This window comes from Musca autumnalis, unplaced genomic scaffold (assembly GCF_047663935.1).
Source record: "Musca autumnalis isolate F117 unplaced genomic scaffold, ASM4766393v1 scaffold_1, whole genome shotgun sequence".
NCBI classification, from domain to species: domain Eukaryota; kingdom Metazoa; phylum Arthropoda; class Insecta; order Diptera; family Muscidae; genus Musca; species Musca autumnalis.
This window is the reverse complement of record NW_027411644.1, coordinates 319,722,091-319,747,809: the sequence shown is the minus strand read 5'-3', so window position 1 is coordinate 319,747,809 and position 25,719 is coordinate 319,722,091. Positions and strand designations below refer to the sequence as shown.

At 36.9% G+C, this 25,719-nt stretch overlaps 1 protein-coding gene across 1 annotated transcript; it reads right to left on the bottom strand.

Annotated features, from left to right (window-relative positions):
- Positions 1 to 5,988: 5,988 nt before the first annotated feature.
- Positions 5,989 to 9,285, bottom strand: LOC141390059 (organic cation transporter-like protein). Its single transcript, XM_073962505.1, has one exon. It carries the CDS (start codon positions 8,041 to 8,043, stop codon positions 6,280 to 6,282), a length of 1,764 nt encoding a protein of 587 aa, XP_073818606.1. The 5' UTR covers positions 8,044 to 9,285; the 3' UTR covers positions 5,989 to 6,279.
- Positions 9,286 to 25,719: the final 16,434 nt, after the last annotated feature.

Here is a 25,719-nt window from a genome sequence, read left to right as displayed (position 1 = left end):
AAGTTTACATATTGAATGGTTTTTCTTTGTATATACTGAATAAATCAATTTAATCTTAACCTACGTGAGCGACTTTTGTGAAGAGAGAGATCCGCTGTTATCTCCCAAAAACAACGAGGCAGCAGTTATCACTACCACGTGGTGATGATCAATGGCTGTGTTGTTGGGTTGCTCCATTACAAACACTTGGTGGAGTGGTAAACAAGGTCCCGTTAATCCGCCACAGAACACGTGACTGGATCCGACTATAAAAGGGCGACCTAACTTAGAACGAGGAGAGTCAGCAACAGACCAGCGAAGCAGCAACATCGACCTCGGTAAGTAATAGAATCTCTGAGAAAATCCTTGGGCATCCTGGAATATCCTACCGACATCCTTGAATATCCTACCGACATCCTTGAGTATCCTGCCGACATCCTTGAATATCTGTTATACATCCTTGAAGAATCCCCGGACATCCTTGGTAAGTCCTTCCCGCCCTGTGATTTTCCTTGATTATCCTCGAAATAGTGCTTGAGTACTTATTAAGGTATCTTGCAACCCATAACCCGGTAGTGCTTGAGTACTTATTAAGGTCTCTTGCAACCCATAACCCAGTAGTGCTTGAGTACTTATTAAGGTCTCTTGCAACTCATAACCCAGTAGTGCTTGAGTACTTATTAAGGTATCTCGCAATTCCTAACCTTGCATGTCATCTGAGAAGTGCTTGAGTACTTATTAAGGTCTCTTGCAACCCATAGCCCTTCACCTGATTTATATACGCTTGTAGTAGTGGTTGAGTCTCGCACCTCCGCCCTATTTGTAGCGAAACCCCATTAGGTACGCGAAAGGGCCATCCCAGAATTCGCGAAGAACCGTAGAGTACTTATCCAGGTCTCTGTTAAATCAACACCCGGCTTTCCCATTCCTCCACCAAAAGTACTTAGCCAGGTCTTTGTTATATCAACCCCTCCGTATTCCCCATTGCACTACCACGAGTACTTATCCAGGTCTCGTATCCCGAATCGAGTGAGCGCATCTAATAACCCGCGGACGGCGGACCATTATTCTCCGTGTAACACTTTATATTTTTAGATGTACAATAAATCAGTGAACTTATTATGTATAAAATCCTTTAGTCATTGAATAAAAATTGATTCAGAGAACAACAAAACGTACTGCTCTTTCTCTCTCACACAAATTCGAACTAAATTTCGGTACAAACCGCTGGACCCCGGCGAGCTATTCTAGCCCACGGGGAGAAATCCCGTCGTTACAGGAGGTAGAGGTTGTGGGTACTTTGAGAGGTTTTTCGTTTTTCTTTTGTTGTTGTCTGTTTTCTTCGCGTACATTTTTTATTGCTAAATAAGCAGGCATTTCATTTAAGTGCTTATTCAAAGTTCGTGTCTTCATGTTAAAATTTTCAGCGGTGCTGGCAATTGTTGCTCCTCTTGTAACGCAATAAGTCATTGCATTTATAAAGTTATGTTTGTCAAGAGCACGCAACTGATTATTTTTCTTTCTTTTAATTGCCTTTCTATTTCTTCCCGCGTTATACACTGTTTTCGATAAAAATCTTCTATTTAACTCGGGGTGTCGCTGGTGTCATCGTCTGGTGCGAAATCTTCCGGAGTATCTTCAATCCGTTTATTTAATAATGCATGAAGTTCGTGCTCTTGGACTTTAAATATTTCGACAGTTTCTTTTACGGAACATTTACAGGCGACGCAATGATCGAGTACTTGCCTGATGTTGGAATCCTCGAATTCTTGCTCCACCTGTGCATTCATTTGAGTAAAGGTATAATTTGTATCACGACCAGCAAAACCATCTTCATCTAAGGCAAGAAATGATTGACCAACACCTGAATCATGTAAGGCACGACCACCACCACTTGCATCATTTTCTGAGGCATGACCACCACCACTTGCATCAGAGGCAGGACCACCACAATTTGCATCATTTTCTGAGGCATGACCACCACCACTTGCATCAGAGGCAGGACCACCACAACTTGCATAATTTTCTGAGGCATGACCACCACTACTTGCATCAGAGGCACGACCGCCACCACTTGCATCATTTTCTGAGGTACGACCAACACCACTTTCAAGCTGAAAACACGTCCAACGTTTGGGTGAAGTTTTGTGTCGTTTTGGCCGTTTTTACACTGTTGGGCATGTTGCCGAAAAGTTCATTTGACATATATGCCGGCAAACAGATCAACGCTGGACTTTGCTGTCGGCATCGCCCTGTTGTTGTTGTTTTTTCTCAACGCCCAACACAAAACTTTACTCAAACGTTGGATGTGTTTTCAACTTCAAATTTGTAGTTTAAAAAGTTTTTAAAGGGAACGTCATTCAGCGTCATTTTGGTTTAAAGTACGGGAACGGGTTTTCGGGTAAAATGTGTAAAAGTGGTCAAATTGTAAAAACTTTTTAGTTCTGGAACAAATCTAAATTGTAGACAACTTATGTAATTTCCTATAGACATTCGAAAGTCACTAGTGACATTGAAACTAGTAAGTTGCTGAGGGACCATGTGTTGACATTGGAGGTAGTAAAGGCCTGGGTACATAAGCTGCCTCGCCTGCTTGCCTTTGATAAAAGAATAAAGAAGGCAGAGCCAATTTTGAAATAGTTTGCCCTTTTCTTCATTATTTTTATTATGTAAAAATTGAAGCAAGCAAGCTAGGCTGGTTATGTACCCAGGCCTTTAGTCAGTATAGACATTGGATGTAGTCAGTCAATAGAGATGTAGTAAGTCAATAGTTCATGAAGGGCCATATGGAGACATTGGTACCAGACTTTCACTATAAGATTTTTTGGTCTATTTGAAATTGTTTGGTAGATTCAACAGCTAGATGCAATTAGTACAGTACATCCAAACATACTATAAGATAGTTAACTTAGTTCAAACACTACACTTTTGTTTAAATTGCCAATTTTATTAAAGAAAGAAAAATTAAAAATTGTTGACAACATTTTGGCATTGTCACCATAATAGTAGACAAAGTGGTGACATGACCCCAGGCTTCTTACTGGGATTCTATAAGTGCTTAAAAAGTGGTTTTTAAGGACTTATAGACTTTGACGTTTGCCCTATGAAATCCGACTAAGTACAAACGGGGTATAAGGTGTTATTTGCGTGAATCTACGACTTCCAAGTAGAGATCTCTAACCAAATGCTAATAAAATGGAACAACGGAGGACATTTTCAACGACTCTGTACTGCAACGAAACATGCAGTAAAATCACAACTCTATAAACGCTAGTATAAAATACATTAATAGTACTTTTACATTAATTTTTATTTCTGATTTTATGTGACATTTGTTTTCATACTTTTTACGTCAAATACAATGAAATAGAGCAGTATAGCATGGGAATAAGAGTTAGTATAAACTCAGCATGCCTTAAACCTCCGAGTTTAGACTTTCAATCATGGTGGATAAAGAAGGTGTTACATTAATAACAATAATTGTGTCATTTATCAGACCAAACGTAAAATTTGTTCACAATAAACCATTACTGTGAATTGTTTGTTTACATTTTGTGTGTTATTTTATCCACAATAATGCATTTTGACAACTACTGTGATAATCAGCTGTTTTCGCCGCTGTACCTGTATTATTGTGCCATGCTTTCAATTACTTTATGGTAACCAATAGTTTTTCTTAGTGAATAATATAAAAGGCGTATAAATAGATGTAAACCTTTTATAAAGAAATGTTGTAGTTTACTGCAGAATATAATAAAAGAAGACAAATATTGTGAACTGATAAGATTCAGTGTCATTATTGTTGTCATACCATTACAAGTACACAACAAAGCAATAAATTTAATATCGGAATATTTTCCATCTGCAGACAGAAAATGGAAATGTAGGGAAATGAGAAAGGGCATAGAGACATTTAAGGGACTTAAAATCAATTCTTGAAAAGGCTTTTGACAACGTAAACCAATTTGGAATTCACTGCGGATAAGAGGTATTCCGCCTACTCTTATAAACCTTATAAAAGAAAGCTTTAATAGCGCAAACTGCTACGTTTTGCATGAAGGAAATTTGTCTTTTCAACCTTTTCAAGTTGTGAGGCTATCTTATTATTGCTTGAGGTCACACTTCACTGATAGGTCGTTAAAGTGTTCCCTTGCAGATTTCTTGGAATTTTCCAGTCTAGTACTTTATACAACTCAACAAACACTGTGGAACTGAAGATTTTCAGATCCTAGAGCGCATTGAAGTTGTCCTTGTGGATAATATATCCTCATAAGTCTCGCACGATTTCCTGAGTTTTCTCATAAAGTTTATAGATTACACGACATTCCAAAAGGCACATTACTGCAGAAGCCATTGAATTTCTTCGTAACATGGTTTGATATAATTGTTGAACTTTTACTCAATACTTTCGTTCTGTATTCTCTTAATAAGGGACAGATAACGAGGAAGTGTTGCAGAGTTTCTTTTTAACGTACATAGACTGGAAATCGTAAAATTGTCATCTACTTCCTCATACTTTCAATGTCCAGGAGATTTCTTGAGAACCTTAAAACGTAAGCTGCTTTGCCTGGTTGCCTTGCTTTCCTGCTTCATTTTTGACATAATAAAAATAAAAGAATAAAGGAGGCCGAGCAAATTTCGAACTGGGTTACCCTTTCCATTTTATTATTTTATCAGAAGCAAGCAAGGCAACCAGGCGAGACAGCTTATGTACGTAGGCCTTTAGAGCTTTTTGTCGGGTAAACCTTCTTTATGAGGATTTAATTGACGTTTGCTTTATGGAATTGACATTTGAAACCCAGTGGGTTTACTAAATCCGGTTAAGTGCAAACGGGCTACTGCTTTGATAAGCCCTCTGTAAATCTTTTGCTTCATTATTACTCGATCACTTTAAGTCGACTCCATAACATTATAAAGGAATAAAGACCTCGAAGTATAATTTAAATGCCATTTGAGCATGTTTACGTGTCCTGACTCGAGAGCTGTCTCGAAAGGGCGTAGTTTGGCGTCGAAACTGGTTTCTCCATGTCACATTTATTGTACTCGTCGCTTGACTATTTCGATTTTGTATGTGTTTCAGGAAGAACATTTGCGACAATAACTCTCAGCAAATTATATTGCGAAACAATTTCAATCTATTACCGACTTTTCATTAAACCATCATTTCTGATTTTTTTTTCATGTTCACTATTAGGTTCTTTTTAAACCATATTCTTCTAGATTCCTTATCATGGTTGGAAGTATGATTCTGTCCTCAAAACTATAACGATATCATCTGCGTAATCATTATTCTTATATTCAGGACCCCATGAAGGTTATTTATGTACAATGCGAAGATCAGAGACAACAGCAAACAAACCTTTTTCACCTGGAGTGAAAAACTGTATTGAAACATGTAATCAGATCGTTCTTCTCGCGTCCAAACCGCTGACTTGGTGCTTCGTTAAATGTTTTCTATCCTTTAAGCAAAGTTGTAGGAAATTCCTATTTCATGAACTTTGTAGATTAGAAAACTTTTACTGATGTTATCAAATGCGGCCTTAAAGTCCACAACAAATGCATATTTTTTCTGATAGTTTAATGTTGACTATAGCGGCTAGATTGTACACATTATTGGCTATTGAGTAATTCCTCCTGAAACAAGCCTGATATTCAATCAGCACTTTTCGATTTTCAAACACATATTCCTCTGTAGTTCGAAAAATCGTTAGGCCTCCATTTTTTGTGAATTGAAAATATTATTGAATTTGCAAAAGAAATCTTCAACTTCTCTGGTGTCAAAAGATATGTTGTATGAACGCCTTAACTTAGTAAGGAAGTTATCAGTGGCGTTGATAAAAAAATTCATAAGGAATTCCGTCTTCACCCGTTGCCTTGTGTAATTTTACCATCCTTAGCATGTGCTTGATTTGAATATACATATATGACATCACTACCATCAGCATCTTGAACCAACCATAATATTACCTCACCCTGGCAAGAATTTTAACTAATAAAAAAACCAACATGTTTGTTTGTTTATCACATTGAGTGATGGGATAAAAATAGTAAAACAAATATTTGGTTTATTGCTTACACATTGTGGATTCACATTGATGGGATTGAAAGCTTAAATGCAATAATTTAAATAATTTTGAAATACTTTTTTCTTTAGCAATTAACTACAATAGGCAATGATAATTAATAAGGGAAATGCACAAAAATGCAAAAGGCTCAGCTCATTAAGTACTACATACATAACTACATAGGTGGCTTTTTTGTTTGTTTAGGAATTAAAAACTAAAAATAAGGGGGTTTTACTTAATATTTATTTTGCTGGGTGGCGTCTCCTTTCGTCTTCGCCTCTGAGTTGGATGGTTTTGTAATTGTTGCAATCGTGTTGAGCGGTAGTGTCTCAGCCTTTTCGAAATTCTTCATTTCTTTGCCCTCCTCCAGCATGTACTGTTGGGCTTTTGTTGCTTTGCCAAACTCTTCACCATCTGCTATGGTCTCCAGGGTGGGCTTGTTATGTGTCTCGGGTAGCAATAGGGAGAGTAAACCACCCACAAAAGCCATTGCTCCGAATATTATTAAGGGTAAAGGTTTCCAGATATCTCCCAACATATTGAAAAATGGCGCTAGAATACCACCAATTCGCGCCACCATTGATGCAGCACCCAAACCCACATTTCTCACCACTGTGGGAAACTGTTCAGCTGAGAATATATATATGGTTCCATAGGAAGCTGTTATGGCCAGTTTGCCTATCATGGCACAGGTGATTAACATCCAATTCATGTTTGCCGGTATGGCTATGGTGATGAGTAAACCTACACCGGCCACCAACATGCAACCGCAGAGAATTGTGCGACGTCCCCATCTATTGAGGGTAAAGAGTAAAAATAAATAGGCGGGAATTTCCACAGCTCCAGAGATTACAAAATTCAGAAGGGCATTTGACCCCAAGTTGTTGGTGTTCCACGACAGACCATAATAGGTGCCGCTGTTGACAAACCAATCGAAAAATATCAACAAAGTTTTCTTACGCAAATTGGGATATCGCAGAAGATCCCAAACACTCGGCTGTGATGGAACGTCAGCATCATCTGCTGGCTCTGGTTTCTTTTGTTCATTTGCATTGTCATCCAGCAATTGATTCAGCATGTCGTCTGATATTTCCAATTTATTGAAACGCGCCGCCTTTTTTATATTGGCAATGGCTGCCTCCTTGCGATTCTTGGAAAGTAACCATCTAGCCGATTCAGGTATGATCCAATAGTAACACATAAATATCAAACCGGGCAGGGTAAGGGCAATTTGCAGGCACCTCCAATCATGGACAAAATATACAAATGCTGCTGTCAACATGAAGCCCACCGAGAAGAACATCATAACAAAGATGCCGGCAAAGAGACGCATGCTCGGTCCGACCATTTCCATTGCTATCACATAGGCCACCAGAAATACGCCCGACGTGGTGGCGCCTATTATAAAACGTGACGTGGTGTAGGTCAGGTATTCGGGTGCCACACCAGCCAATACTCCAAACACCACTTGGATCACCAGGGAGGCAAAAAATATTGGCTTACGTCCATATTTATCCGACAGCTGGCCAAACACAATACTGCCCACCAGCACACCCAACATGAACAAAGCATCACTAGTTGCTCGGAGGAAATTTCGGCTACACACCATGTCCCATTCGGTGACGGCACTGTTGAGATATTTCGTCTTGTCGTACACATAATGCGAACATGGTGTGGTGCCATTGGCCGTATAGGGTTGGCTGCCATTTAAGTATTCCGGCGTATAGTTGATATCATAGTACGAGCAGGTTTCATATTTTACGCCCAATAAATCTTTGGGATACACCAAATGCCATATGTCTGTGGGCAAGTCATCGTACTGGACATGTGAGCTATTTTCAAATGGCAGCACACAGCGGAAATCAGGTTTGGCCAAGAGGAAGACACCGGCTAATTTGTGAAACGCACAGGTAATCGAAGTTAAGCAGATGAGGAAGTAGATAATTTTCTGATAACGTCCAAAGTCGCCCAGATGTGTGAGTACCTCATCGTAGCCCATGATGAATGTGAGAAGATTATTTAAAAAATCACTTTTTTTCTTCGCAGCAGCAGCAGCAGCTGATGATGATGAATGAATTAAAACCTTTGGCTGTCTAACAAGTACTGCTGTTTACAAGTTTGGATTGGTTCGGGCGTCTGTGGGTTTTTGCGCTATGTTCAAAGTGCTGAGCAATGCTCTTTTCTTAACTGAATTATGTGGCTGTTGTTGTTGCTGTGGCGGTGGTGTTTTTGTTTTACTCTCTCAACATTGCTCCCTGCTTCTCCGTATGGGGTGTAAGGAGTGTTTACAGTTGAGTTGAATGTTTTGAAGTCCGTCCGCTAAGTAGTTACTTGTCACTTTCGCACTATATTGTATTATCTCGTGTATATTTTTCTTCCAAGTATGGGGTGAGGGTGAGCGGTGTCCGGGTATAGGAAATTCATTCACCATAAACTTAATATCAGTATTTCGTCAGACCCAATGGCTTTGCGATAACTTATGTCCAGAGTTCATTCTGTTTTGTTTGTATTGCTAATGATGATTTTGTTTAAAATTCAAATGGGTTCGCGTCATTGTTGTTGTTGCTGTTTCTAACGAACGATTCACGTGCTTTTTAAATTGTGAATGGTTTTTCGTAAAGCAAAAACAATGTCTTTTTATCTTTGTTTATGGTTTTATTTAAAATTTGCTTTGCGACCAAAAATATTTCTTTTTTAATGTGTTTTTTTTTTTATTTTGTTCTTCGATATCCAACGAATAATGATTACCGACCGACCGGATCTCACTGTTTTTTAAAGATTCGCGTCTCTCCAAAAATAGGCTCTCGCTCAGCTGACGTACCGTAGACAACTGATTTCAGTGTTCATATTTTAAGAATTTTTAAAATAATTTTGTAAATACCAAATGTATCTCGCCAACAACCAGCCGTGCCGTTGCCTTCGTCACATTTATCGAATGTATTGCACGTACAAACAACAACGTATCTCGCGCAGAGTTTGTTTTTTCATTTATTCTTCTTTATATTGGAGGAACACAAGAAGAACAATGTACTATACAAAAACAAAAACTATACAAATACTTTGCTATCAGGCTAAGAGACCGACCTATTTCTCTGGCAATGCTTCTTGTACACAACACAACAGCAGCATGAGATAATGTATGACCCAATTGTATTTGTGGTAATATTTAATTAACAACAATTTGGTAAAGAAACTTTCTGCCATAAAATTCTGGCTATTGGCAGCGCGATGACAATGAACAAATGCCGGCTTTTTGTATTATTTTATTTGGCCCCACAAAACAGTCTGCCTCTCAGAATGATTACTCTCAACAAATTTACTTCTCCCACAGAGTGCGAGAGAGGAAGTTAGGTTAGAGAAGTAACAGAAACCAATCGCCTCCCAAAAATGAACCACCACCCAACACATTTGCTCTGAGAGTACACATCTGACAGCTGTTTAAAAAGGAAGTCAAAAAAACAACGGTTCATTTTAAAATAGAAAAAGGATGCACATAACTAACAACATGTCTACTTTACAGTACAGAGCATAAGTATGTTTGTTTGTTGTTACATACAATGATGATGCTCCTTAGGATGGAGAAAACAATGAGTCATCATTAATAGAAGATGAATGAACTGTGACTCAATTTTAATGACATATTTGTGAAAAATCAAAAGCAAAATGTCATCTGATGTCGGAAGTGACGTGTATTCGACCAATCAAAAGTGAACTTTGTGGCCAGTCAAAAAATAAATGGAACATTATATGGTTTTAGTGTGTTATTTATATTGGGTTATCAACTCTATAAGGCTATGAACATGTTATTATATTTTAAAACAATTAATGTTGGAACTACTGTTTAAACATTAAAATATGCACATGTATAGCTACGTATATAATATGTACATATATACAGTTAGACAACAAATGTATTGCAAAAACCAACATTGTATAACATTTCATATTAATTGTTCGTTTATGGCAACAAATTATGTACAAATTATACGGTTTTTTGTGCAAATAACTTGCTATTGGTCCTCAAAACAATATTCCGTCAAAATATACATCGATTATTTGCGATTTATAATAAATACGATCAAAAATAAGAATCACCCACCACACGCAGAAAAATATATGTTAGAAATATATTTGGATCCAAACAAATATTTGTTTGGGACTGATTGCAAACAAATATGTAGGAGCAGGTCACGCAATCGCATTTGTTTACGGCGTTACGAGATTGAGTAATTTATCCAATGTAACTTAAACGCAGATAGATTAACATATTAAAAACACACGACGAAACTTGACGCTGACTTACACAGTCGCTGAGGTGTAACAAGAGAAAGCACACAGAAGAAGTTTGTCATTAGAAGAGAGAAGAAGTAAAATTGTGCTTAAGTTTAGTTGTAAAATGAAGTGAACACGCATACTTAAGAAGTTTAATGATATGAAATTTGAATTAAGAAGTTTAATGAAATTTACTTTAACTTAATTTCTACGAACTAAATATAAGAACATTAATAAATAAAATAACTGAATTAATTATAAACATTAAACAAAGTGTTTTAACTCAGACTTTAAAGGTAACCAAACCTATAAATATATGTTTGGATCCAAACATAATTTGTTTGTATCCAAACAAATATGTATATGTTTGCAACATTTTGTCACATATCTCAATTTTATTTGTTTGGGTACCAACATATTTTTTGTTAGAACAAAGGAGGAGGAGAGAGGATTTTTGTCAAAGAGAGTAACGCGGCTGCGGAATGCTGTTTTATAATAAAGCGCTTTGTGTTTGATGTAACAGGAGAAGCAGAAGCTTTAGTGGTGTGTATGCGGTAAAACATGTGCTTTTCGTGCTTTGTTGTTGTTGTTAACCAACGTGCCAAGCGAAGAAGAAAAAAAATGGTATTAATTATGTTGTTCTTTTTTTTTTTAGTTTTCTAAAAACATTCATTGAGTAAAGACGGTGGTGAGTGAATAAATCAGTGTTTTGTGTTTTCTTAAAAAATGGTGCGTTTTAGTAAATTAAATGCCCACTACATTTTATAATACTGTGACACAAAATGGAACTCAAAGTCTGGTGGTGGCAAATTTCGTTTGGAGATGAAAGCCCTTGATGAGTATACTAAGAAGCCAAAAGCACATTTTCGCCATAGGTCAAGTTTCTGAGATTCTCGCGATGAAGTTTTTGATTTTTTACCCTATAATACTTGGGAAAATAGCTCCATATTCTCTCTTGAATACGCAAACTCTCAAGAGTATATCGTTTACTCTCTCTTTTTTTCTTTATCTATTTTTTTACATTTGAAAAATCAGCAAAATCACCAAACTCCTTTATTTGTTGAGAAAGTGCTGTGTTTTCTTTACCTTTCCGTGCTTTCTTGTTCCGAAGTTCGGAGGAGGGTGGTCGGAGGTCCAGAGGAAGTTGTTCCGAAGTTCGGAGGTCCAGAGAAAGTTGTTCCGAAGTTCGGAAGAGGGTGGTCGGAGGTCCAGAGGGGGTTGTTCCGAAGTTCGGAGAAGGGTGATCAGAGGTAGTTCGGAACTCCGAACTCCTTCCTCTGAACGTCCGACCACCCTCCTCCGAACTTCGGAACAACCTCCTCTGAACGTTCGACCACCCTCTTCTGCACTTCGGAACAACCTCCTCTGGACCTCCGACCGCCCTCCTCCGAACTTCGGAACAACCTACTCTGGACCTCCGACCACCCACCTCCGAACTTCGGAACAACATCCTCTGGTTCTCCGACCCTCCTCCAAACTTCGGAACAACTTCCTCTGGACCTCCGAACAACTTGCTCTTTCCATATTCAGTCCACAGGAACATCAAAACCTGTTCGATACTACGAGTAAACTCGTACTCTATTTCGAGTATTTTCACTCGCATTCTTATATTTAAACCAAGAGAACTCACGAGTGCTCCCAAACAAAACAAAAGGGTGGAGAGTAAAGTTCTTGTAAAACTCGTACTTCGACTCCTACTCGCATGTATTTTTTACTCGCGAGTAAAAACGATCAAATCGGACTTTTTACTCGCACTCTTTGAGTAGTCCCACTCTCGAGTACTTATCACTCGCGAGTAAAAACGATCAAATCTGAGCTCCGCAGAGCATTTGCAATATGTTTTTTTTTTTTTTTTTTGCTAGGAGTCGTCCTTACGCTCAATATGCTCTGTGTTCACTCAATTGCATTTTGTTTTAGAGTAAATTGCAAGATTTTATTGATTTTTTATTTGAGGATGTAGATCCGGCCAATAATACCCACATATTGTCTTTTACCATCATAAATAGTTTAAAAATGCATAGTTATTGCCATTTTAAAAATTGAGTACCTCGTCAACTGGCTCAATTCTCACTCTAACATATGTTCCAAACATATTTTGCAGCAAAAATATATTTGCTTGCAATCAGTCCCAAACAGAACATATGTTTGGGTCTGCAAACAAATTATATGTTTGGGTGCAAACAAATACAAACCCAAAAGCCACAAAAAACAAACACATGCACCAGTGAGAGCAGGAGAGCGTAAATTTTAATGTGAAACACAACACAAACACATACACACATTTATAAATGGTGGTGGTTTATTAAAAGGTATAGAAAAAAGCAAAAGCAACAACAGACACATACCCAGCCAGCATTTGGAAGACTGTTTTTTCAAAAATCACATTGCGGAGTCTTTTTAGAGTCCTTTTGGTGATCAAAAAATGATTAAGTCGCTTGTATGATCAGAAGAGGACTAGAAAGTGACTCCCTGTAATGATTAAAAAAGAGTTAAATTTAAAATACAACAACAAATGTGTAGCAATCACAAATAAATCATTGAGGTGTTTAAAATGTGACAATTTTTTCATATTTGTCACATTTTCATCATCTGGAAGATTGAAAAATCCTTAATCAAAAAAGGGGTCATGCAGGTGTTTGAAAGTGATTATAATTATGTATCTTCTGATCATATTTTGAACAGTTAGATGATTAAAACCTGATTGTTTTGTTTTATTTTTGTTTGGTTGTAACTAATTCTCATATACACTTTCTACAAAACGGTGATATAAATGTAACGTATAATATTAAGAATATAGACAAACACAACACATGTTGAGGTTTTGTCGAGTGAAATGAAGAAACAGTATAGTAACCACCGCGCAACATAATGGATAATTAGAAGACATAACGAAGCAGAAAAGACAACAAACAAAGGAAAGAAACAAAAAAGAATAAAAACAAATTTCTTTTAATTTATTTCGTCTAATAAAAAGACTCATAAACGACATGACTCAAAAAAGGCTAGAAAAAGAGTCCCAAATTAATCAACAAATCACCAATAAATGGTTGAAATTTGACTCGAAAAAGACTATACATACCATCAGAAAATGGGCAAAAATGACTCGAAACTATAGCAGAGGAAGACTCATTTGTGATTTGTTTAGAAGAGTCGCCTGACGTTATGTTTTCCTCCCGACAAAGGAGGTAATACATAGGTACATCAACACTAGCTTCAATTATTATATGTTGCATTTATATTAAAAAATACTAAAAACTGTATATGCGAATTTCATAAACAATTCAAAAAATGTGCAAAAATTCTTAAAAACAAAACCTTTAGAAAATCGGTCAAATTTCTAGGAAAAAATTAGAGAAATCGGCAAATTTCTTAAAAAAATATTCATAAAATCTCAGGAAAAATCGGAAATCAGAGCAATCCGAAAAGATTGTTAGGTGGGATAACACCATACACACAGCTCTTTATTATAAAACAGCATTGCCCTGTTGTTACTCTCTTTGACAAAAATCTTCTCTCCACCCATAAAAAAAAATTTGGTATCCAAACAAATAAAATTGAGATATGTTACAAAATGTTGCAAACATATATTTGTTTGGACACACAAATTATGTTTAGATCCAAACATATATTTGTTTGCAATCAATCCCAAACAAATATTTGTTTGGATCTAAACCTATTTCTAACATATATTTTTCTGCGTGCACATGGATATCACCGAGAAATCGCTCGTAACCAGATGTCAGAAACAAAAGGGGAGCTGACAGTGACCATGGTTTAATAAGAAAGGTTAGCCAAAGCTTCCTGTCAATTTAAATTTTTTCTTTCGACTATTTCTAAAACGTCAAAACAATATACACAATCTTTGTATGTGTTTGGGCTGTTTGAATAATATGCCAAACAATTTTAAAAACAATCGAATTCAATGGTTTTTAAATTCGTGTTCAGAATGTTAGTATGGAAGAAATTTGTAAGCTTATCATTGAAACAAACATTTTATCATATCCGAAACTCGATTATGTGGAGAAACCTTGGCCCTTCATTCATTTTTCGTGTTTTTTATAAAATGCTCAAAATTGGTATTGTAAACAAACCCACTTGTTGCTTCTGTGTTTACCAATTTTGATGTTTTAGGAATTCAGGAAAACAAGGGTTTTATAGATTTTTTTCATTTAAATCTACCTCTTTACTTATACCATGACAGTGACCATCATCATAGGCAAAATCAATTTGAAATACCTGACACAGAAGGTGAAAACAACTACGACCACTCCAAAACAACATAACCAGAAACACCCTAGGCACTTGGAACCTAGGTGAACTTCCCAGTGAGGATTGTATTACCTTTGTAATCGAATATTCCCAAGAAAAGAATGTATTATTTTTCTAGGACATGCTCCGTGTCAACAGTAATGCATTCTTTATTAAATCCGCTTAAATTCAAATTCACTATTAAAACAAAACATACGAGGAAAGAACACCATGAGGTAGATCGCACAAACACATAATTAAAACACGTAATAAAAGGGGTACAGCACTGGCTAAGCAAATTGATAGCTCCACGTTTTGCACGGTGAATAAAGACGCTCCTACGAGGATTAGAGGAGACTGCCACAGCTCGCCAGATATCACCATTATGTCACCAGGTCTGATAAATGACGTATCCTAGCAATCCGTCATTTCCCTTACCTCAGACCACCTCCCTATCATCATCTCCGTAAACAGACCACCCGATTTCATAACCTCTGAACGCCGTACTTTCCTGAACCATGGGAAAGCTGATTGGCAAGGGTTCAGAGAATTTACCAATCACCGCTTCAGAGAATTGCCCACTCCCTCAGATCCTCGGGTAGCTGAGAAAACTTTCCGGGACATCATCACTGCAGCAGCCACTCGATACATACCTGCTGGTCGAATACCACAAATAAGACCAAATTTCGCAGCAGAGGCGACGGGACTAGCAAATGAGCGTCATGAGCTTCGTCGTACGAACCCTGAAGACCCAAGAGTTATAGAGCTTACTCTTGAAGTCAACAGGTTAGTAAGCGAACATAAGCGGAAAAAGTGCCTAGACCAGCTGAAGCAATGCAACATTGGTGCAGGATTAAGTAAATTGTTGGCAACGGTTAAATCACTCTCGAATCCTGAAAAGAAGGATGACAGAACAGCAGTTCCTTTCAACGGCGTGACAGTAACTGACCCAAAGGGGTGCGCGTGTTATTTTGACCGGCGGTTTATAGAGCACCCGAGAGTGATAGGGCGAAGAGAAGTTTGCTACGCCGTATAAGAAGTGCCCTTCCAGCCGAGGGGGTACCACCACAATATCGATGGTAATGCTAAAGCAACTGGATGAACCTGGAGTTGAGTATTTAACAAGTGTCCTTAACCTATCGTTAGATGCCATATCCACACATATGTATCAGTAGAGGACTGAACCAGAATAACCGTGCGACCGAACAGTCATGGTGACTCTTGGCTATCGAAGGCTTTCGATACCGTCAACCATGCCAAGCTGTTCGAGGATATAGAGAAGACTATTCTCCAGCCATGTTTGAAACTTTGGGTAATCAACTATATGTGCGGACGCCAGTCGTTTGTGGAATTCAGAAACAAGAAGTCCAAACCCCGTAGAGTGAAACTGGGAGTTCCCCAAGGAGGGGTGATATCTCAGGAACTGTTTAACCTCTACCTTTCTGAAATTCCACACCCTCCAGACGGTATAAAGATCGTGATGTATGCGGATGATTGTACGATCTTGACTAAGAAACCTTGTCGACCACCTACAATGCATTAGGCCGGTCTGCAAAGGTTAGCACTACGCAGTGGAAGAAGATTCAAACCTGCCAGAATGATGCCTTGAGGACTACAACAGGGTGCCTCCTCATGACACCAATGGACCATCTCCATGAGGAGACGAAGATTTTACCGGTGCGTGAAAAACAATAAAATGTTGTCGAAGTAGTACCTGCTTGGGTGTTATCGCAGTGAGCATCCCTGTCACAATTTAATAGACAGGCTTCCTCCACCCAGGCACGTCAGGAGAGATCTTCATGATCTAGAGAGTAGGTCCAAACGTATAAAAGAGAACCTCTATACGAACGAGCTTATCAGGCAGTACAGAGATACAGTGTGAATGCCGTACTTGGAGACCACCTCCCATACATCGCAGCAGAAGAACGCCAGCTGCCAAGGCAAACGAGTGGTTTTAGCCCAGTTGAGATCCGGACGATGCAGCCGCCTCAATTCGTATTGGGTCCGAATTGACACCACGATACCCAGCACCTGCCGAGCATGTGGATTAGGACCACACAATACACTGCATTTGTTTATCTGCCCAGCTTAGCTTATGGACGCAACCAGTCCAGGTTGCAGAATTCTTCAATCTGGATACAGAGGAACCTGATAAGTTTTTGATCATTGAAACAATTTCATGAAATCTAGGGTTCCTAGGTCGATTTCCATACTAGAGTGAAATCATATAGTTGCTGTAGTGGGGAACTCGATTTAAGAATCCCTAAAAGTTTCAATGAAACCACTCTAGTGTGACCTTCGACTAACTGAAATAATACACGAACGAACACATTTGCGTTGCTACAACAACAACATGAGGTAGATCGCATCATTCTTCAGCATTAATCTATTGAAAAATTATCGCCCCACGTCTGATACTTGAAGAAAACTAAAGAGTTTATCAAGGAAACTTCCAAAGTGAATCTTGAATACGATGAGCTTTTTCATAGAAAAGCAAAACGTCAAGTAGGTTTTTTTGCAGAAGACCACTTGGTGCTCCGAAAGGTCTTCTCTTCGGAGAACAATACATTTCCCAACTTTATCGTGTAAATGTTTCTAAAGATAATAGTATTCAGCGCCATTTTTTTTTAAAGAGAAGTGGACATTTCGCTGTTTTTTGGTGTACGGAAAATCTTTTTACGAGATATGTACAAAAGTGGAAAAAAAATTTACAAAACTTTTAGTTCTGAAAGACAACTAATATAAACTCTGAACAACGCTGATCGTAGCTATTGTCGTTGCTCAACGTATTCATTCTATTTCACCCTAAATACAGTACACGATCCATCATTATAATCATCGGGGAACATTAAAGGCTTATTAAATGCCCACATAAAATCAATGGAATTAATAATAAAAAAGTTGGACAACTTTTTAATATTTTTATTCTAAACGATGACAATTTAACGCATACTGACACCACACGCACATCGATTGTTTCCAACCGCACACTTCTCTTTTTTATTTTAGAATATTTGTTACGGACTAATTGATTCTAATTGAAGGCAGACATAGAACTACCATAACCAAGCCAACCAGCCATCACTATCATCAACACCAGCATTTTTCGTATTTGTGTATGTATGCCCAGCAATTTCATTTCAATAAATCCCAATTTGAAGATACAGTTCAATCAAAAACAATTAATATAATTTAGTATTTAAGAAGCACATCGAATGATTTGTAATATTCGAGTTTTTCTTTAAATATGTATCACGCTACATAGAACATGTGCTTCCATATTTGCATGTTTTACTTATAATAACTGAAGTTGACAGAATCACAACAACGAACAGTTTTACAAAAACAACATATCTGTTATTTAAAAGAAAATATTGAACGATAGGATCCAAGGTATACATATATTATACCCGATTTTCATTTTTTCTTGTTCCCCTTTAAAATTGCTTCATCTACAAACAGCACAGTACAACAACAACCCTGCCTTATAAACAAATATCACATATACATAAGTCGAAGACTGGGAGCCACCGTGATGCAGTTGTAAGCACATCCACCTTGACTTCATAAAGTTTGAGGTTCAATCGCTGACCCGAACATCAAAATTGTCGCCTGTGGCAAATCCCCTCAGTGTAATCTACGCGATATTTCCTGAGTATTTCAGCAATGAAAAACTCCTCTGCAAGTGGTATCGTAAGACACGCCGTTGGAACGCGGGGATAAAAATAGGTTCCATGTCATTAAGTCAATATGAATCGGCTTGCACTCATTGATATGAGATCCCTCCGGGGATGTTGTGGGAACATATCTAGGTCGACAGTAGTCCTGCTATCGTAAGAGACTGTCGACGCTAATGGCCTCCACTGGACCATTTAATTATGCTACAGTAAGTTATATACAGTGGCGCCCAGCTAATTAGGGACAATAAATTCAGTTTAATAGATTACTCGATTACATTTAAAAATGTGTAGATTTTGATGAAATAAATTTTGCATATAATGTATTCCTAAATGCATTATCAAGTGATGGCCAGCTAATCAGGGACATTACCCAGCAAAATGTTTGCATCCAAAGATGCAGTTAAATTATATGTACAAGTAATCTGAAAGTGCATCCAATTATGCATTTTCACTCATGATTTTTACAAGAGCGTGACTACTGAAAGATGCACTCCATAGCACTGTATTTTAACTAACCCCTTGGCACTGCATTTTAACTGACCCTTGCCACTGCATTTTAACTGCAAATGGATGTGATTCTTTGGATTGCATCCAAAAGCGGTTAAAATGTGAGGAATGGAGTGCCTTTTTCATGACTCCGTTTGAACTGCATCAAAACATGCCGTGATAGAAGTAGTCTACATTGCACTGCTTCCAATTTATTTTGCTGGGTAGTAGTAAAATTAACTTAAGGGTGGATTGATGTACATTTTTATATAAGAATAGCTCGTATTAGTTAGTTTATTGTGTATTCCACTGAATTCATGCTTTACCCCCGCCGAAAGTCCTTTTGGGGGCTGAAGTATTACCCTAATAATGTGCTTTAGGTCTTATATTCCGTTAATGCCCCAAAAATATGCATATTTTTGACATTTTATAACAAAAACTGTAGTTTTAGTAACCTCAAACATTATTCCGAACTATACACTACAATTTCCGCCCCATACTGGGTGTTCAATTATCCTTGAATTACTTATTAACCAGTTTGGATGAGTTATTAGGGTGAAAATTCTATTTGAAGGACGTGTTATGAGGCATTTTTAATATACCCAACATCTATCTTCACACTACGATCTTGCATATTATGAAACTATTTGTGTAATTTTTATACCCTACATCACTAAGTCACTAAGGGAGGGTATTATAAGTTGGCAAAAAGTTTGTAACGCATCGAAATAATGGTCGTAGACCCATACATTTATATATACCAAAATGAATGTCTCGACGAGCTGAGTTTAGCTGTCCAGCTAAACCATGTAATCACGCTACAGGTCGCAATTTTAATCCGATCGTCACCAAATTTTGGGTGTTGATGAAGGTCCCGGAGGGGAATAAGCCTATTGATTTTGGTAATGGTCGGATAATATTCAGGGGTCGGAATGGGCAAAAAACTAATTTGGGGAAATAGTCAACATTTTAATTCAAAGCGAACATCTCCGCTTCTATAAAGCAAAACCTGATAATGAAAGTAGAAAACATCACCTTTGTAATTATGTAGATTGTCGTAGGTAGTCAAACAACGAAGATATCGCAATAGCCGCTAATAGAACCCAACTTTTCATTTTTGCGATTTTAATAATAATGACGAATATCACAGCTTTGGTTGGGGACCTTCCAAAAGCAAAGTCTGACTATGAAAGTAGAAGAGAGACAAGAGAGATATCGCAATAGTCGGTAATGCATCCCTTTCTCCATTTTCTGTGCAATCACACTACAGGTCGGAATTTTGATCGGATCCTCACGAAATGTTGGGGGTTAATGGGGGTCTCACAGAGAAAGAAGTCTATTGATGGTTGGCGTACATCCCACTTTTCCATTTATTTATTTGAGTTGTACTGACGATGCACTTAAATGTGTTTCAACAAAATTGACCTCTATTAATGAAGACATTCAGACCAAAGGCGCTAAGCTATCGCAATTTTAATATTTTGAATTTTACCAGTCAAAAGCTTATGCACAGGGGTAGTGGTGTAGGGTATCACATAGTCGGCCTCGACCCGACAATAGCCTTGGCTCACTTGTTTGTTTTATGCACAACTTAATGCGGCCCATACACTGTGGGCATGCAGGACAGCATTTGTAAGGCCATGTTTATATTGTTACGAATGTAACTGATAGGTTTAAGTTAATTTAGTTTAATTTCCGTTAATTTAAAAATTTGAATTGTAACGTAACGTTTTATTACTCAGTTATTTTATTTAAGCAACAACAACTACCATGTAGAACTCTCTTCATCATTCTAGTCGTTACATTACCTTTTGTTAATGTTCTTTTGTTTGTTTTGCCAACATCATGTAATTATCGTTTAGTTTGTTACTTATTTTCTTGCATTTATTTGTTGTTGTAATTACGTCATTGATCATCCCCCATGTATGTGAGTCTGGTTGTTCGCTTAGTGCGAATGTGCGTCTGTGTGTTCGTTGTACATATTCGAGGAGTTGCCAGACATTTTCTAGAGGACTCTCGAACAGGGAGACTTTGGGATATAAATACAGGGGAACTGGCAATGACGAGTAGTGGTGTTTTAAGCATTGAGCTGAACAGATCGGTAAAAGAAGTGCTGCGTGCTAACTAGATACAAGCTGTGTGCTTAGGAATTAAAGTCGGTTACGAATAAGTGTAATAAAGTAAATAAAGCATTGTAGAAGCGTAATCTAAAACGAACCCTGTTTTATTTGGTACAAATCGTACTGGGGAATAAAACAACGTCTACACGGAGATTAGTTAAATCTAATTCCGTAACAATATTATAGCCTTTTGGAGTGTTATGGGTACTTTACACGATATGTATTTTACATATGGGTTGTCACTTTTGAAGTTTTAGGAATTCAGGAAAAACAAGGGTTCTATAAATTTTTTTCATTTAAATCTACCTCTTTACTTATACCATTAAGAGGTAGATTTAAATGAAAAAAAAATATAGAACCCTTGTTTTTCCTGAATTCCTAAAACTTCAAAATTAAGCAACAAGTGGGTTTGTTTACCATTCATTTTTTTAGCATTTTATAAAAAACGCGAAAAATGAATGAAGTGTTAAGTTTTCTCCACATAATCGAGTTGTGAATATGATAAAATGATTGTTTCAATGCAAATCTGACGAATTTCTTCCATACAAATCATGAAAGAACAAATACAAGGTAAAGTTAATACTACAACAAATACAACTCGAACAACAACCACAAAGGAATTTGTTTTTGTTTGTAACGTTACTGCCAGTTGTATTTGTAAACAAAACAAAGAAATGTCTATAAATTATTGGAATTTTTAAAACTAATAATTTTTCACATTTGGTTGAATATTTTGGAAAACATAAATGAAAATTCGTTACATTTTCAATTTGTATGTTTCCACATCATTCCACTAAATGCATAAATTCTCGCAGAAAGTAGAATTCTTGCAGAAAAGTTTGGGGTCGCTGGAAATTCATAGAAAAAGGAGAAGCTGTTTCAATGTTTTGTTTTAGAAATCAAAGAAGCACATGTTTATTAGGGCTTTATTTTTTTAAATTTTAATAAAATACCTCACATATTAACAAACGTTGTATCGCCTCTACAAGCGGGGATTTACTGCGCGGCTTATCGTTCGAATTTGGAGGAGGTTACATATCATTGATATGAAGAAGTCTTTCTGGGAAATGGTTTTTTCCGAATGATATATTTTTTTTCTCAAAAAATATATGTCCCTAATGTACATCGAAATAGAAATAAATGTATAAAATGTCATATGAAATTTGGCACTAACGTTACAACCCAGTTCAGTCAGCTGTGTATTGCTGCTACCTTTTCTTATTCTACCATGCATACAAATGGCCTAAAAACAACCCAGTTGTTCAAGAAATAGCAATTGTCTACATTGACATAGTTATGTAACTAGTTACTCATTGATCCTAGTTACTTTACACCCAAAAATGGCACACAAAATAGCATATAGCCTGCTTTTGTCACTGGAAATGGGCTTCCCTGCCTACCATGTTAATTCACTAGTTACTGGTAATGCGGAGTGTAACCTATTGAATATTTTATAGACTACCGATGGATAGTGTAATCAACAATGTTTTTCTCTTGTAATCTCTTTTCAAAATTATTATTTCTCTTTTTGAAAACAAAATAGAAAAAATGTCAATTTAATTTAATTTTTTTCTGAATTTATAAAAGACGTATTTTGATGCGTTGATGTGCAAAAAGTTGTTGTTAAATAAAGATTCGTACAACAAACGTGAAGAACAGAAGAATATTTGGTAAGTATCGATATTTTTGCGACAATAGATTTTTTTATTATCTCATTACATTTTGTACATTTTATTTCAGGTACTTCTGAGTTATCTGAAGGACACTTGAGATGAACATTCCCAGGACCAAATATACAGTTATAGTTCATGGATTCACACACAAGTTTCAATAACAAGAATCAAAAGATTAACATTAAATTGTCCTTTGTGATATATGTATGTATATACACGTTATGTAATTAAATAAAGCGTGGTTAGCGCATATACAGATTAACTGTTATAATTATATTTTTTAAACCGATATAATATCCTTTACACGTTAAGCATTTACACATTTAGCTGATCAAAACATACTAGTGAATTTGGCTATCATTTCTAACTATCGATTTAACTGGTTACTGGTAATGCAATGAAGGGACAATTGAGTTTCCCAAGACTATCCAATTGCCTGGTTACTGGTAATGCAATGAAGGAACAATTGACTTTCCAAGACTATCGAATTGCCTGGTTACTGGTAATGCAATGAAGGGACAATTGACTTTCCAAGACTATCGAATTGCCTGGTTACTGGTAATGCAGTGAGGGGGCAATAGACCCCTTCCTATGACATCCCCATGTTAAATTCACCAGTCTATAACATTGCGAGTAGATTGGGCGGTAACTAGGGGTGTTTACCAGTAGCCAGCAAAATTGCTAGTTATTCCCTAGTTACCCGCACAACTGGGAATATTCAAAAGCATTGAATTCTATTGTTTTTAAAATTGTTTGGCATATTATTCAAACACCACACACACATACACAGTTTGTTTATATTGTTTTGAAGTTTTTGGAATACTCGAATGAAAAAATTTAAATTGACATAAAGTTTTGGCTAACCTTTCTTATTAAACCATGATGAAAGCCTTTCAATCCGATGAATTTTGTTTATTTTCCAAGAAATAAAAAAACAGTTTTTAAAGTAACAAATATTTGGTCTGTTCCAGAACTGCAAGAATCTACTAATTTTTACCCCTTTTCCCCATGGTACAATCATTACAAGGTAGGACACAGCAAACATATGATTACAATTTTTTCCTGAGGTCCTCCTATTGTGTCAAAACAGTTTTGACAAAGCTGACAAATGACAAAGAAAATATATACATAAATAAAAGAAATTCAAAATAAATATACATATGTACATACATAAATAAAAACAGCAAGAATTATGGAAAGCAAGAACTGTGGATTATTGTTATGGACGGGTGTTGTCTGTAATTAAGCAATAGGACCAGATGGTTGGACTATGCCGTGTCTGTTGTAATTATAGCTTACCGATGTCTGTTCGCACTTTTTTTGCAACTTTTAATCGAGTACGTACCTTCGCTGTAACTAGGTGGTAATCGTACATCCATCACGCTAGATGAACGCCGTCCATCTATTTGAATTCTTGTTTTTGATCTGGAGTCAGCCAGGTTTCGCGGCGAAGACTATTACCTCACCTCAAGATTGAACAGTTTAGCTTTTATTCGAATTGTAGCAAGTCTTTCATACGTGGCACCATGTGTTTTAACCACCGACTAACTGGAAATCAGCAAGTTATAGCTCTGTTCCTTTACGTGCATGAATCTTCAAGTTTTACCACTTTTTACTCGGAAAGCGTTCCTTTACTTCAGACACCATACAATTTATACACCATACAACATTTACTACTTTTGCCGGTTTTACCACTTTTAAAAGTAAAGGAACAGACCATATGATTTATATCATGCAGCTAATATACAGAGCGTCACATTTAGATGTGGTTGTGACGGCTTTCCCTGTCCATCATATTTCCAGTATGACTGTAATATCGGATTTGTACATTACAAACAAACCTGCGAGTATGTAAAGTGTACCCTCTCTTAAAGAGTCCGAATACTCCAGATGCAGGTTCGCAGATTATGGTCCTTAAAACGTTTGCAAGAGTCAAGTAGAAATAGGGTTAAGTTTGGCTGGGCCGAACGTTTTATACCCTCCACCGTATCGGGAGGTACTATTCTATTTTAAATACCAAACATCCTTAAAATAATAGAAGATTATAAAGATTTTCTTAAATACATATATCGTTTTATTTCATAACGAAAATCAAAAGTGTTTGCATTTTAATAGCCAATGACTCTCAAATGCCATTGTCATTCATCATTCATATCATGCTCTCCCGAGTGGGAGCATGTTTTGCTCTCAAGGCTGTTAATGTACGAATGGTATTGGAACCGCAGTTTTGTGCGACAGCAGCTGCGAGTGAAAAGTAGTTACAAAGCCATTTGGCACCACAACCAGGAACCAAATTCGTTCAAATATCAAGTTACGTGCTACATGCAAAGCATCCTGTAAATTACGTTCAGTTTCATTTAGAATAGCACCTCTCAACAGAATGATACAAGCCTTGGGAGTCTTGCATTTGGTAGTGAAGTTATCATTACCAATTTTCGTGATTTCAAAGAAACCAGCTCCAGACCGACACCCTCTGCAGTCATTTCTGGCGGCACTGAAGGCACGGGCAATGCGCAAATTACCACTTTTACCCAAATGTCTAATGGGAGTAATACAAATATTATTTCAGAAAATATAAACACAATACAGACTGACAAGACTTCAAATGAACAAAACTTGTTGCATTTGTTATTATAATATTTGAAGTTATAAGCAAACCAGCATCAGAGTTGTTTTTTTGAAATTTTGTCAACCTGCCCAACCTTCTAATAATTGAACCATACTTTTTCCCGATAACAAAGGAAAAAATTTTATCGTAGTAAAAATAGTAGATTCTTGCAGGTTCTGCAGTGGGATTCTGTAACTAGTTAACGACAGATTTACCGACAATAATCGATAACTGCAATTTTTAATTTGCTTATAATTTCGATAATTAACGAAAATTTTCGGTGAGATACCGAACAAAATAAAGTAGTCGCTAATATCTACCGATACCTCAAGTGTTGTCAACTTTAGTTTGAACTTTTCATTCATAATTTTGTGTTTTATTTTTACCGAATTCCACTACTGGAACAGAGCAAAAGTTTGTGACGAAATTAAAATTTTTTGAAAACTTCAACTAAAAGTCGCATTTTGGAGGAAAATTTATCATTTTTGGAATATGGATTGAAGAAATGCCACACATTATTCAATCACACACGTACACAAGGTGTTAGAACTGGCAAAAAATCGATGGCAAAATCGATAAAATCGATTA